This window comes from Zonotrichia leucophrys, chromosome 2, assembly GCF_028769735.1.
Source record: "Zonotrichia leucophrys gambelii isolate GWCS_2022_RI chromosome 2, RI_Zleu_2.0, whole genome shotgun sequence".
NCBI classification, from domain to species: Eukaryota; Metazoa; Chordata; class Aves; order Passeriformes; family Passerellidae; genus Zonotrichia; species Zonotrichia leucophrys.
The window spans coordinates 141,792,755-141,804,911 of NC_088171.1; the positions used below are offsets into that span (position 1 = coordinate 141,792,755).

Below are 12,157 nucleotides of genomic sequence, written 5' to 3' on the forward strand. Positions count from 1 at the left end.
TTGGAATGTGATACTAAGTACAGGCAAAGTGTTAAAGCTGGAGTTAAAGATGCAGCAGCAGACATGGGCTTTGGGTGCTCTTGTAGTGAGGGTATTTCTGACCTTGCTGCAGGATAAAGACATCTTTCCCTCCCTTCCCTCCTCCTTAGGCTCTTGGCTGCATTTTTCACTTTCATATCAAATCTCACAAGACACAAACTTTCCTTACAACATGGAGCTTTCCTCATGGCATGGATACCAGTGCTGTGGAGCACCAGAGGAAGGTTGATCCCCACATAAACTGAACCCCAGATAACCAGTGAGCTGTATCAGTTAACCTGCATGGGCTGCTGAGGATTGTGGCTGTTGTGTGCCCGTTCCCTGGTCACAAATGGTTCTGGCAGTGTGACACACTGAAGTGGGGACAAAAGGCTGTTTGCTTGTGGCCACATTCCCAAAGCACTGGTACAACACAGGAAAAGTTCTGCTAACACTTCCAGTAACTGCCCTGTGAGAGAAGAGATGTAATACAGCCACTGAGCAAAAGCTCATGGGAAAACCTGGCCCTTCAGCTTTTTCCCTGTTTTTAGGGCTAGGAGATGTAGGTTACCTAATGTGACTTCATTCTACAGTAGTTACTTGACTGTGCCCATGTTTGAGCCTAAAGATTAATATTTCTCTGAACAGCAATTGAAGAAAAGATGGCAAAGCTTCAGCTCTTCTGAGAACCAAAGATACGTAGCTCAGGAATAAGGCTTTAATCTGGTTGATTTTTAGAAGCTTTCCATCTGCTCCTTTACAGTAAGTCTGCATGCTAAAATAGGTATGAATTTTGAAAATAAAACTCCAAAAAAACAGCTTTACATATTCCACAGCAGAAATTTTCATTCCTGCCAAGAAGCAGGATCTGTTCTCTGTCCTGTTAGTCAAAAGTAGTGATGGGATTGAGGTGTGCCTTCTTCCAGCACAGCTGTTGAGCACATGCCACACCTCAGGCTGGAGCTGTCACTTGGAACAAGTGCCTTCAGTATTGAAACAGCTGAGCAAAGCACTGACACCCGAGTGAGACAAGATGCTCAGCAGTACTTCAAATACAGCCACAGAGAGAAGGGGGAATCAAACCATGATCCTTTTGGAGACATTTCCAGCCAAACCACATTGGCTTTTCCTTTAACATCTTTGGGATGGGTTAACTTCATACAGAGCAGCCCTCATAGTCCTGGGAAGGTACCAGTGCTCCACAGCATCCAGGGTGTCCACTTGGCATTCCCCTCACCAGTGGACTGGGGGTGGGAAAGATCTTGGGAGGGGACAGTCAGGACTCAGGAGAGCTGACCCAAACTGACCTAAGGGCCTGAGCTCCTCTCTGCAGGGCTCCAGAGGCTCTGCCAGGAGCCTCCTCCAGCACAGGCTTCCATGGGCTCTCAGCCTCCTCTGAGCACCCACCTGTTCCAGGATGGGCTGCAGGTGGATCTCTGCTCCCCCTTGGACCTCCCTGGGCTGCGGGGGCACAGCTCCATCACCTGCAGGGGAATCTCTGCTCTAGCACCTGGAGTAGCTCCAGCCCCTCCTTCCTCACAGACCTGAGTGTATGCAGGGCTGTTTCCCCCCCATATTCTCACTCCTCTCCCCACCTGCTACTGCTGTCCCACAGCAACTTTTTCCTTCTTCTTAAATAATTTATCCCAGAGGCGTTACCGCTGTCACTTTTGGGCTCAGCCATGGCCAGTGGTGGGTCCATCCTGGAGCTGGCATTGACTCTTTCAGACAAGGGGGAAGCTTCTGGCAGTTTCTCACAGAAACCACTCCTGTAGCCCCCTGCTACCTGAACCTGGCCTTATAAGCCCAGTGCAGTAAAAAATGGATACCTTTAGATAAAAATGAAATCATTGCAGTGGCAAAGAAACCAGGCTATTGTGTGGCAACTCCAACAGAGAACAACATCCTCCCCTTTCTGCCTTCAGTGCTGAGAAAGCTGAACAAAATAAAATATTCAGGGGGAGCTGTGGGAGATGGTGCTGGTGCTGCGTTTGATAAATTCTGGCTGTGTTGACAGCAGCAATTTTCCTCCTCGGGCCTAAGGAACTGGACTGAGATGGATGCATAAAAATGCAAAGTCATCTGTGCTTCTGGCCAGGTAACAACAGCGAGGTGCAGGGAAATGTCATCTGTTACTGTTTAATGGGAATTTCCATCCTTAGCACTGCACTTCTGCTCCACTGCTACCCTGCTGGTGCCCATCAGTAAAACACAGCTTTATGCAATTTTATTTACTTGGTTTTTAATTCTCTCTGGCTTCTATGATCAAGAAGGCCACCATTGATATCCAATGCTCTGGAAGCAAAAAGTCTTTAAGAAGCAAAATACAGGAGTTTTTCAGCAGTTCTTTATTTATAATGTAGGCTTAAGCAATCATTACAATGTAGAAGGGAGACACACTTACAGCAATTATTTATACCAGTTTAGAACAAAAAACTGCACAGGGAGAGGTCAACTCTCAGTACAAACTAGCAACTAAACCACAATAATTTACCATTAGAAACAATTTATTTTTCAGCTGTGACACTGCTTTTACAATATGCAAAAACACAAACAATAGAACTATCCAAAGTGTTTTGTCACATTCTTTCTACATTGAATTTGGCAACATTTTATATTAAATTTTACTGATTATACTAACGTTTAAGAACTAAACAAGTGAAAAGCTGTACTTGGGTACAGTTACATCCATTTATTTCAAAGGTTTAAATAACACTTTTAACTATTGAGATTATCTCCTAACAGTTTTTGTTTATGCAAAAACCATCTCAAAGCCTCATTTGCACAATGCATCAGCTACTGTATCAAGATTGGTGGGCTACACCACAGGCACTACTGTTTATTATATTCTGTAATAAGGAGCTTGTTTTTCAAAGAAAGGAAGGTTTAATATTTTCTAAGAATCATGCTTTTTTTTTTTTTTTTGCTTTTAAGCCATAACAAAAAAAAAAAAGTTTAGCAAGCACAGCAGTGTAAAATGTCATATAGAACACAGTGACTACACAGTTACTAGAAGTTTCACATCCAATGCAGTTATGTATTAAAGCATAAGAGGTCATGTAGGCAAGTCTAGAGCCAACAGAAATCTGCAGTGTGTGGTGGAAAGCAGCCCCTTATGCGTGTTATTTGGTGCCCTAATGAACAATCCCGGATCCGCAAGTCTGCTGTCCCTCCACATGTGGGTCTGCTGTGGGTGGGCAGACAGCATCCTTCTGGATTGTCTGACTGGAACACGTGTCATGCCAAGGGCTCTGCACATTTCTGTCAGCTTTAGGAGATGGGTATTGCAGCAATAACTTACTTTTACTTTACGGAAAAAATCCAACTCTTAATGATTCTATCAATAGCGTTCCAAAAAACATTACTTAAAAGTACAAAAAAAGAGATTACAGTGGTCAGACTCCCAGTATTATCAAAAAGCCAGTATCCCCCCCCACCCCCCACCCCTCTACCCTTTTCTTTTCAGTATTTAAGAAAAGCCAATCAACTGCCATTTAAAAGAAGTTAAGAAAAACAAGCCCCTGTATTGGAAAGAAACATTCGCAGTTTATTAGATCACAAGCTGGTTTCACCTGTCAAATTTTTAAGTGTTTTCTCAAAATAGTTGGGCTTTCTAAGGTGCCCAGCCTGCTGGGCACAGTCAGAAAAAGGCATTTTGATAACATTTAAGATAACATTTAAGAACTCCCTGCTTGCATTTTACAAATGTTTTCACATTTATAACTGCCTTAAGCCTGTTGTCCTTGTTTGTATTCAGCGGAAGGATGAGCGGAACAAAACATGAAGGTGGAAGAACCAAGCCTACACAGTTAAGGCTGCATGCATGTGACTGAGAGTTGCTGCTGTGCAGTCAAAAAAGAAATGTGGAAAAACCCAGTTTTTAAAACACCCTACAGAAACAAAACACTGCAATCCAATATGGCTTATTCTGATGCATTTACCATGAAGCTACTAGTAATTCATCCTACTAGGCTACTTTTGTGCAACAGCATCTGCTATTTTGATGGCATCTCCCTCCCCCACTACCCCCCAATAACTCTACCAACTGCAGGCTTCTTCCTTGCATTATATATTGCTTTATTGTCAATTTTTATTCCTGCTTTTCAAACTTTTTTAAATACTTAAATGACGATCCGTTCCATATAGCTTGACTTAAACTGTAATAAGTCCCATTGTTCTATTTTTTAACCTCACTATTACAAGGCGCTCTACAAAAGCTTGCAAAAAAGCCAAATTTTCATTAAATTCATTTGCTGAAGTTAACTACTCGACAATTTTTTTTTCTTCTATGATTTAAAACTTTACAAAGAGAGTTATAAAAAAGGTAAATGGGATTTGGCACCTTCAGAAAAAATTAAAAGTGAAACTTAGATCAAAAAAATGCAGAAACAAAATCATTGATATTTACAAATTAAAACACCACTGAAGATTATGTCTTACTATGCTCTTTCATTTGTGTTCTCTTTTAGAGTACTTTCAGACCGTCTGTTACCGAGTACCTTAAAAAAATCACTGATTACAGATTGGAATGGATAGAGACAGATTCGTTTTCTCACAGTTCCTCCTCGGTGTTCAGCAGTCTGGCAGCTTCTCCTCTCCTAGGAAATGCGAGGCGCCGAGCGATCGTTCGTGGTCGTCTTCTTCAGCTTGACGCCGCGCCGGATGGCGTTGAGCATATCCTCGCCCTGCGGGGCATCGCCGGGGCTCAGCTCGCCGGGCTCCAGCTCCGTGGGCCCCGCGGGCGCCAGGCTGCCCAGCCCATCGCGCTCGCCCTCCTCGCCCTCTGCCTCGGGCACCGCCTGCCTCTGCTCCTCGGCGGCGCCCGCTCTCTGGCCCGCCGCCGGAGGGTTGACAGCCGCCTGCCCGCTCCACGAGGGCACGCCAGTGACGGCCTGCCCGCCCTCTCCTGCTGCTGGGGACTCCAGGCCCTGCTCGGGGCACTCCTCTGTCCCAGCCAGGGCACCGGGCAGCCCCCCCGGGATGTCGGGGACGGTGGGCGTTTTGACGGGGATCACCGGCGTCTTGATGGGAATGGGGCCTCCGCCGATGGTGCCGCGCCGGACCGAGGGCTTGGTGGAGGGCGTCCGTCGGATGGTGGCGACGCCGGGGGTGGCCATGACCGGTCCCAGCGTGGTTGGCAGACCTGCGGTGGAAGCAGGACGCTTGGTTTGAAACATTCTGCGATAGGACTGGCTAATGTCACTGTTTCTTGGGATGGTGGAAGATTTGTCAAACTCCTGTTGTTCTGCCTCCTGGTCACCACTCACAGAGAAATAATCATAATCTGAAACTGATGCCAAAAGACAGAGTTAGGATCAAGCTGGAGCAGACAGCTGAGTCACGTCAGTAAGTCTGAAGTACGGATAGGTAACCAAAAAAGCCTGGAGTCAGTAAGAACGAAGGGAGTTTCCACCTTTTGAAGGAAGAAAGTCCAAGGTTCTGTGACCAAGATTTGATGCCTGAAGGCATCACAGCAGACCAATCCTACAGCTGCAGGGGCCCCATGGCTCTTGTGAAAGAGAACGAGCTCCAAATTTGTCACTAACATGAAGATACCAAAACCTACAAGCCACGTGCCACCACTTGTAGATAGAAATACTTGAAAAATGTACTTTAGATTAGGCAAGTGGGTTCAGGGGACCATGTAGCAGTGATTTCAGCAGCAAATTTGTTTATTTTGCAAACAAAGTAAATCCCAGCTGTCCGCTCTGAAAACTCAGCCTCAGCTTTAATAATTGCACTGGGTTCCTTCCTCTCCACGTACTGCAAACACCAAGCCTGGTCTCTCAGCTTGCTGCTGGTTCTGAAACAGGGTACAAAACCCAACACCTTACTGCAGCTTCCTAGCTATGCCTAAGTCTCCAATGTCTAAGACTCCAATGGAGTCTTTTTCCAATTACATTTCTGCTTAGGCAGGAAAATAAAAGATCACTTAGGGAAACCAAGAGCAGATTGAGAGTGCTGATGGAAAACAGCAAAGCTCATGAGTGTGCATTTGCTGAGACAATAGCTCAGAAAGGACCCAAGAAGTACTGGATGCAATACCAGTGTCATTTTACAATTCCAGGATCCTCTTTAAAATGGTGGCACTCACTGAAGCAGGGCCCAAGAAAATACAATTGTTCACTAAACTATGCAGCAGTGCAGGTTTCTGTGTAATTAATCAATCCAGGCTGCATTCCAAGCTGGAAAAATCTTCCTAACAGCAATGCCAGCCTTCCTCCCCAGCTGACTACAAAGCCAGCAAGGGACAGCTGCTCCTTGCACCATGAGATGAGTGTGTGATGGCCAGGGTGGGAATGGTCTAGAAAGGAACATGTCCTGAATGGGTACCTTGAGATGGGATCGTGTCCTCTGAACAGCACGGAGTTGTTGTCTGGGTGCTGTAGCCACTGGAGCACTGCAAAGAATCCCGACTGCTCCTCTGGGTGTCCAACTGCAGCCCTCTGGACAGAGCAAGTGCCAGCTCCTCACAGGCCTCCATTTCCTCACCCTGCTGCTTACACACAGGAGAGAGACTCGTTACACCTGGAAGGGTCAGTCACCTTCAGCCACTTTTAGCTAGCTCTCCTCCCCACCAGAGCTTGTCACCATCATAATCCTACAGGATTGAGCCCAGCCATTTGCTTGGGCATATGAACAGATGTTTCTTTGGAGTACACTGCTCTGAGAAAGTCAGTGCCCAACAGTGCATTCCCTCCTGCCTGCATGATGCCCACCAACCACACCGGCACCACTTCCCAGATGAACACAACACAAAGCCAGCCTGGCCATTTCCCTTGCACAAAGAGGGTGTGTGAAATGAGAGTTCACCCTTGTGGCAGCCGACACTGTCATGCTCCGAGGTCTCTGCGGCTCCTCGGGGGCGGCGGGGGCTCCGCTGGGGGCGGCTCCGCTGGCGTCGGGCTCGCGCTTGTCCTTGCGGCGCTGCAGCGTGTTCACCACGGGCTGATCGTACGGGCCCGGCTTGGCCCAGTCCTGGGGAGAGCAGCTCGTCAGGGACAGATCCCTCAGGAACTGGGCTCAATCACAGGCACAGCTATGCAACAGGGCAATCTTAATGCAGCAGATTGTGTGTCAAACTGCATATGCCTTTCTGAGTAAGGTGAGGAATTAATTTTGAGGATATTAAAAATCCTCGTTTATTAAACCTATTTCTTTTATTAAAAGAAATCTAAATTTCCCATTTTACCTAAATGTTCTTCTATGAAGGTATTTAATATTTTGATACTATAATTTTATCTAAATGAAATTCCATGTGTCAAAGCCTACATTTTCAGAATTTCAGCACAAAAATCACTGTCACACAGCAGAAGACAGAGATAAATGTCCAATCAGTGATGAAACTGCTCCAGATATACACAGGTTCTAGTACTACATGCTGTAAAATTAGGCTTGAACAGGTTTTTCATACACATTAGTGGAGCAAGTTACTGTGAATTATCTCTCAAGTTTACTTACTAACTGAAATCTAGTTTATAATGATAGTCTGTACTGAACTAAGACTAACCTCACTCTGAATTACTGGTGCTAAATTTGGAACAGAAATTCCTCAGGCCATGAGGGCTGTATTCACTTGGGGCTCCATTAAGCAAAGTCCTGAGGGTGTCCAGAACCCACACGCTGCACACAAAGAGCTTGGCTGATCCAGGCCCTGTGCTGGGACGCAGAACCAGTGCTAAGCACCAACACCAGCTGCTGCAGGGGCAATCCCAATCCCAAAAGTTTTCCTTCACTGAGACAAAGGCTGCTTTTAAAATGAAAGGAACAACTAGTGCATGAGAATGGGCCCCACACCCTCCCAGATGCCTGCTGGGCAGCCTCCCACAGCCTTCTGATGGACAATTAATGATGGACCAAGACCACACTGTGGGTTTCTTGAGGTGTCCCAATCCAAGAAATGAGAAGTGCAAGGCTGCTGAACTGATAGACCCCTTGGACAAACAGGTATTGGTTTTGTTAATTCATGTGAAACTCTGCTTTGCCTTCACAGCTGTGTCTCTGCTCTCAAAGTGTTTTGTTGTGAAACAGACTGGCAAAGTGCTTGTAGCAGAGACACAACAAATGACCCTGAAGCCCCAGGACCACTGTGGCCACCCTGAATGTATCCCAACAGTCTGCAGCTGCTGGAGAGAGAGTAGGGGCATCTGTACAAGTTATCTCAATTTAGATGTATATACACAGTCCTGTGGTGCATATGCAGTATTACATAACCATCCACAGGCACTTGAAATCTGCACAGCTATTGTTGACTGCACATCAGCCTTGCTGAGGATCCAGAGCAACAGACAAGAGACCTTTTCCCTTTGCTCTAGGGCAGAGTCTCCCAGGGGAACCACCTGGCAGGGATGAACTTCAGGCTCTAGCAGAGCAGACATGTTTTGATGCTAAGTAAAATCCCTGCAGATCCAGCTGGAGCAACTGAGAGAAGATACTGCACTCTTTTTTGGTATTCTCCCCAAGAGAGCAAAAAAAGCTGGGTGAGCACATCCAGGCTGTGGCAGTAAAGCTTCAGTCACCACTTGTGTTTACCTGGTGCTGAGCACCTTCTTAAACCACTCCAGCTGGATCTAGGAGAGTGGGCCTGCCTACAGCCACAGGGAGAACATCAGGGTGTCTAATGTATGGTCCCACTGAAACAACTGGATGCCCTTCATGCTCAAGTGAGCGTTTTGACTGTGCTAAATAAGCTTTGTTTCCCCTCTGAATAGAGCCCAGGTGTTTCCACCAATGTTTCAGAGCTAAATTATTCCTTCCTACCTAGATGTTGTCAGCTTTGGCATGTTTCAGTTGGTGCCAGAATGCACAAGGTCATTCAGAAATACCCACAACCAGATTTTAGGTGTGATTTTCACCATGCAGTGCCCATTCAGAGTGATACCAAACAGAGCAAATCACCCAGGAATTACACGGACCGAAAGGGAGCAACAACTGCTGTGTGCATGCTGTTGGGATGAGAAGTGAGGACTGCCACAACAAAAGGAACACAAACCTTCCAGCTAGGGATCTTAGATGATGGCAACATGCCTGGCCCAATGGTGTAATAATGAACGTAGTCTGGAAGGAGGGCTGAGGGAGCCCGAGTCCACGCGCGGGAGACAGGCGGGAAATGAGGGAAAGGACCTGCACCAACTGAAGCTACGGATGGGTCACTTGATAAACTACAGTGATAAAACCCATTAGACAACTGGAAATGAAACAAATAAAAAAAACAAAAACAGAGAAATTAATATAAACAGGATGAACACGAAAATACACTGTGACTGATGCTCTAGGGAGAAAGATCTCTGTATCTTAAAACAAAAGAAAGGAAATTCTTCAATTTGCTGCAAATAAAAAACAGAAAATTGATACAATGCTTGTGAAAAGTGAGATCACCTGAAAATTGTTATCTATAACAAATTTCAGGCCTCAATCTAGCAGTCATTGTCTCCAGGCTGAGCAGCTTTTCCTTCTGTCCATGAAAGCAGCACACTGTGCAAAAGCCTTTGCAATTCAGGTACCCTGCAGACTCTGGACACAGAAACAAAACTTTTCCAATCCTGAAGGCATTTGTATTGGTGGTATTTAGTCTGTAGTGTAGCTGGACAGAGAGGAAAAGCATAAAGCCTTCAAACATGACATGTTCTGGCTGTGTGATGATATGGAAGAACAAAACAACAAAAACCAACAGCAAGGATTTACCAGATGAGAAAGGAGACTGCTATCTTCCTCCCCCAATTTAGTCTCCCATGTAATTTAGTAGAGTATCCCATGTTAATTTATTTCAACCATGGTTGTATTTTGCTTTCCTTTTTGGTAAAAAAAAACCAAACAAACAAACAACCCAATAATCAATGTAAGGTATGCTACCTAATGCGAGAGATGGGAGAAGCCACAAACAGCACAACCAGGGCAAGGTGCTTTTTGTCAAGCAACCAGCTGGGTTTGGGCAGCATTCAACAATCTCTTTGAGTAGAAAAGCTGGAAAATGACCTTTTCTTAGAAAATGACCTTTGTAAAATGCCCAATTTGTAGCTTCTCCCAGTAGCTAGTTCAATGGCAATTGCGGTTTTTATTCAAACGTATTGACTTCTAGGAGTGTGCAGCAGTTCCTGGTCTCATCCCCACAAAGAGGAATCCTGGCTGCATCCCACGCATGGAGGTTTTGTCGAAATGTTGCAGGGTTTGGATAACGAGCTAGTAGGTTTGTATGTCTTGAAGATGAAGTTTTTCACCTTATCTGTGGAGGCCCAAGCCCCCATGGTGGAGCCTGAGCTGACTGAGGTGGGGGAACTGCACTCGCTCACTGACTGGCAGGTTTCAGAGGCTTCTGAAGAGGCAGAGCTGGACGAGTTCTGCAGCATAAAACAGCACCGCAATGCAGGGAAGGGATACACAAGCCACCAGAAAAGAAAAAAATCACAAACAAAAAGACAAAAAGCACATACACAGAGACACACAGGAGAGGGAAGGATGAGAGAAGCAAAGGGTTAGGATTTTAAAGATCAATTAGAAACTGCTCAAAACTACTGCTAATGTTCATGAAATCTATGAAAAAAAAGAAGCCACTTGCTTAATGCGAGAACTTGCCACACTGCTTAGGAATGAGGGAATTGAGGCTGTGACCTCAACTCCTCATTGCAATTTCAGCATCTCAATTCTGCTGCTGTCTCAGAGCAAGAAGCTGAGGGACCTGAGGGCACCTGTGGTCCAAACATGCAATATACTGAGACAACTGATTTATACAGAAAAGCAGATCATCAGTACTTCAAAGATACACAGTTTAGATTTAAAACATGGAGCAGCAAACGTCACATTCACAAGTTCTCGTACATTCTGATCTGCAAAAGTGCTTGTGAAAAGCTCATCTGAGTTCAAGTATTATGGAACAGAGAAAGACGTGATACTTACCAAAACTGGAGGTTTCCAAAGTGCATGACCTGTATGCATGTGCCTCTGCAGGTAGGATGCATACACCAAAAGCACTCTGACTCAAACCCTCCTGCCCAGCAGCCAACATGCACTCTGCTGAGGGCACAAGTGCTGGCATGTGCTTGCCACCTGCCTCCTCCCAACTGCTGAGGCAGAAAATACCAGGGACTTGGATGGAAAGGAAAATGCAGTGTCCACTGAACACATCAAACATTTTGCTCCTACCTAGGAACTTCTCCAATTTTCAGTGCACACCTATATGTACCTTTGCTGCTGTCAGACCTCTACAACAGCATCTAATTCAAAGGCCAAGGGGAATAACCACATGAACCATTTTACCAGCTACAATGCTATTCCACATCTCCCCCTTGGAAGTGGCATCCTGCTCTGTGGGAATGTGTGTCCAGGTCCAACTGAGGGCTTGGACATGGTCAGGAACACTGGCAGAGTTGTCAGGGCAGTACTGAGCTCTATTCACTCTCAGAAATTCAACACTAGCAAGACCAATTCACCCTTCAGTAGCCAAGGACCTGTGAAACAAGTCTATCTAAGGTGTTTTATGACAGCAGAGAGAATGTGCTGCTGTATCCAGTTTGTGTACTGAAGACAGCAATTTCAAGGAATGACACGTTGCAGAGGAAGGGAAATCTCACCTGCAGTAAAATTCCCCAGTTAACCTTAGGTAAGATCTGGGGTGAGTTTGCAATAGGACAGCTGGGTATGAGGCAGTGTAGGGAAGCAATTTCTCCTAAAACCCACAAGCTGTCTCACTGCTGACCAGGAGCTACAGATGGGTAATTACAGCCAGCACCTGGGGAGAAGGAAATGTAGCTCTCCCAGGATGGAACACTGTCACCATAAGGATTTTGGTGAAGGCTGCTGGGGCAGCTGAGAAGTCAACACAGTATCAGCATCTTGAGCTTACTGGTAAACTGGGATTTCAGTGAAAGTTTGCAAAGGCTGCTAAAATTTTAAAAAGCATGTAGAATGATGGAGTATTTTATAGAAATAGCACTCATGCCAGCCTATGCTGACGTAAGATGATCTGAAGGTGACCTGTCAAATGTGCTTAGGGTACAACTCTGCTCAGCTAACAAGGCTTGTATTGAAAGTGCAGGAAGAGTTGAGGTGAAGGTACAATCAGAGAGAACAGCAACAAATGACACAGAGCTGTTAAGGACAGCAGTGAAAGGGGTGTACCTCATGATGCACTGGCATGATATTT

At 45.6% G+C, this 12,157-nt stretch overlaps 1 protein-coding gene across 12 annotated transcripts in view; it reads right to left on the reverse strand.

Annotated features, from left to right (window-relative positions):
• Positions 1-2,343: 2,343 nt before the first annotated feature.
• The window catches only part of MTSS1 (MTSS I-BAR domain containing 1), a 126,043-nt gene continuing 116,229 nt past the window's right edge, over positions 2,344-12,157 (reverse strand). For 4 of the 12 annotated variants that reach the window (XM_064706667.1, XM_064706668.1, XM_064706670.1 and 1 more), the window contains 4 exons: positions 9,011-9,205; positions 6,832-6,996; positions 6,352-6,514; positions 2,344-5,308 (listed from right to left, as the gene is read on the reverse strand). In XM_064706667.1, coding sequence (XP_064562737.1) covers positions 4,617-5,308; positions 6,352-6,514; positions 6,832-6,996; positions 9,011-9,205 — 1,215 coding nt within the window. In that variant the 3' untranslated portion in view covers positions 2,344-4,616. Of the gene's footprint in view, positions 5,309-6,351; positions 6,515-6,831; positions 6,997-9,010; positions 9,206-10,235; positions 10,356-12,157 lie in introns of all 12 variants that reach the window. The other 8 variants (XM_064706671.1, XM_064706673.1, XM_064706669.1 and 5 more) reach the window with 4 other exon arrangements.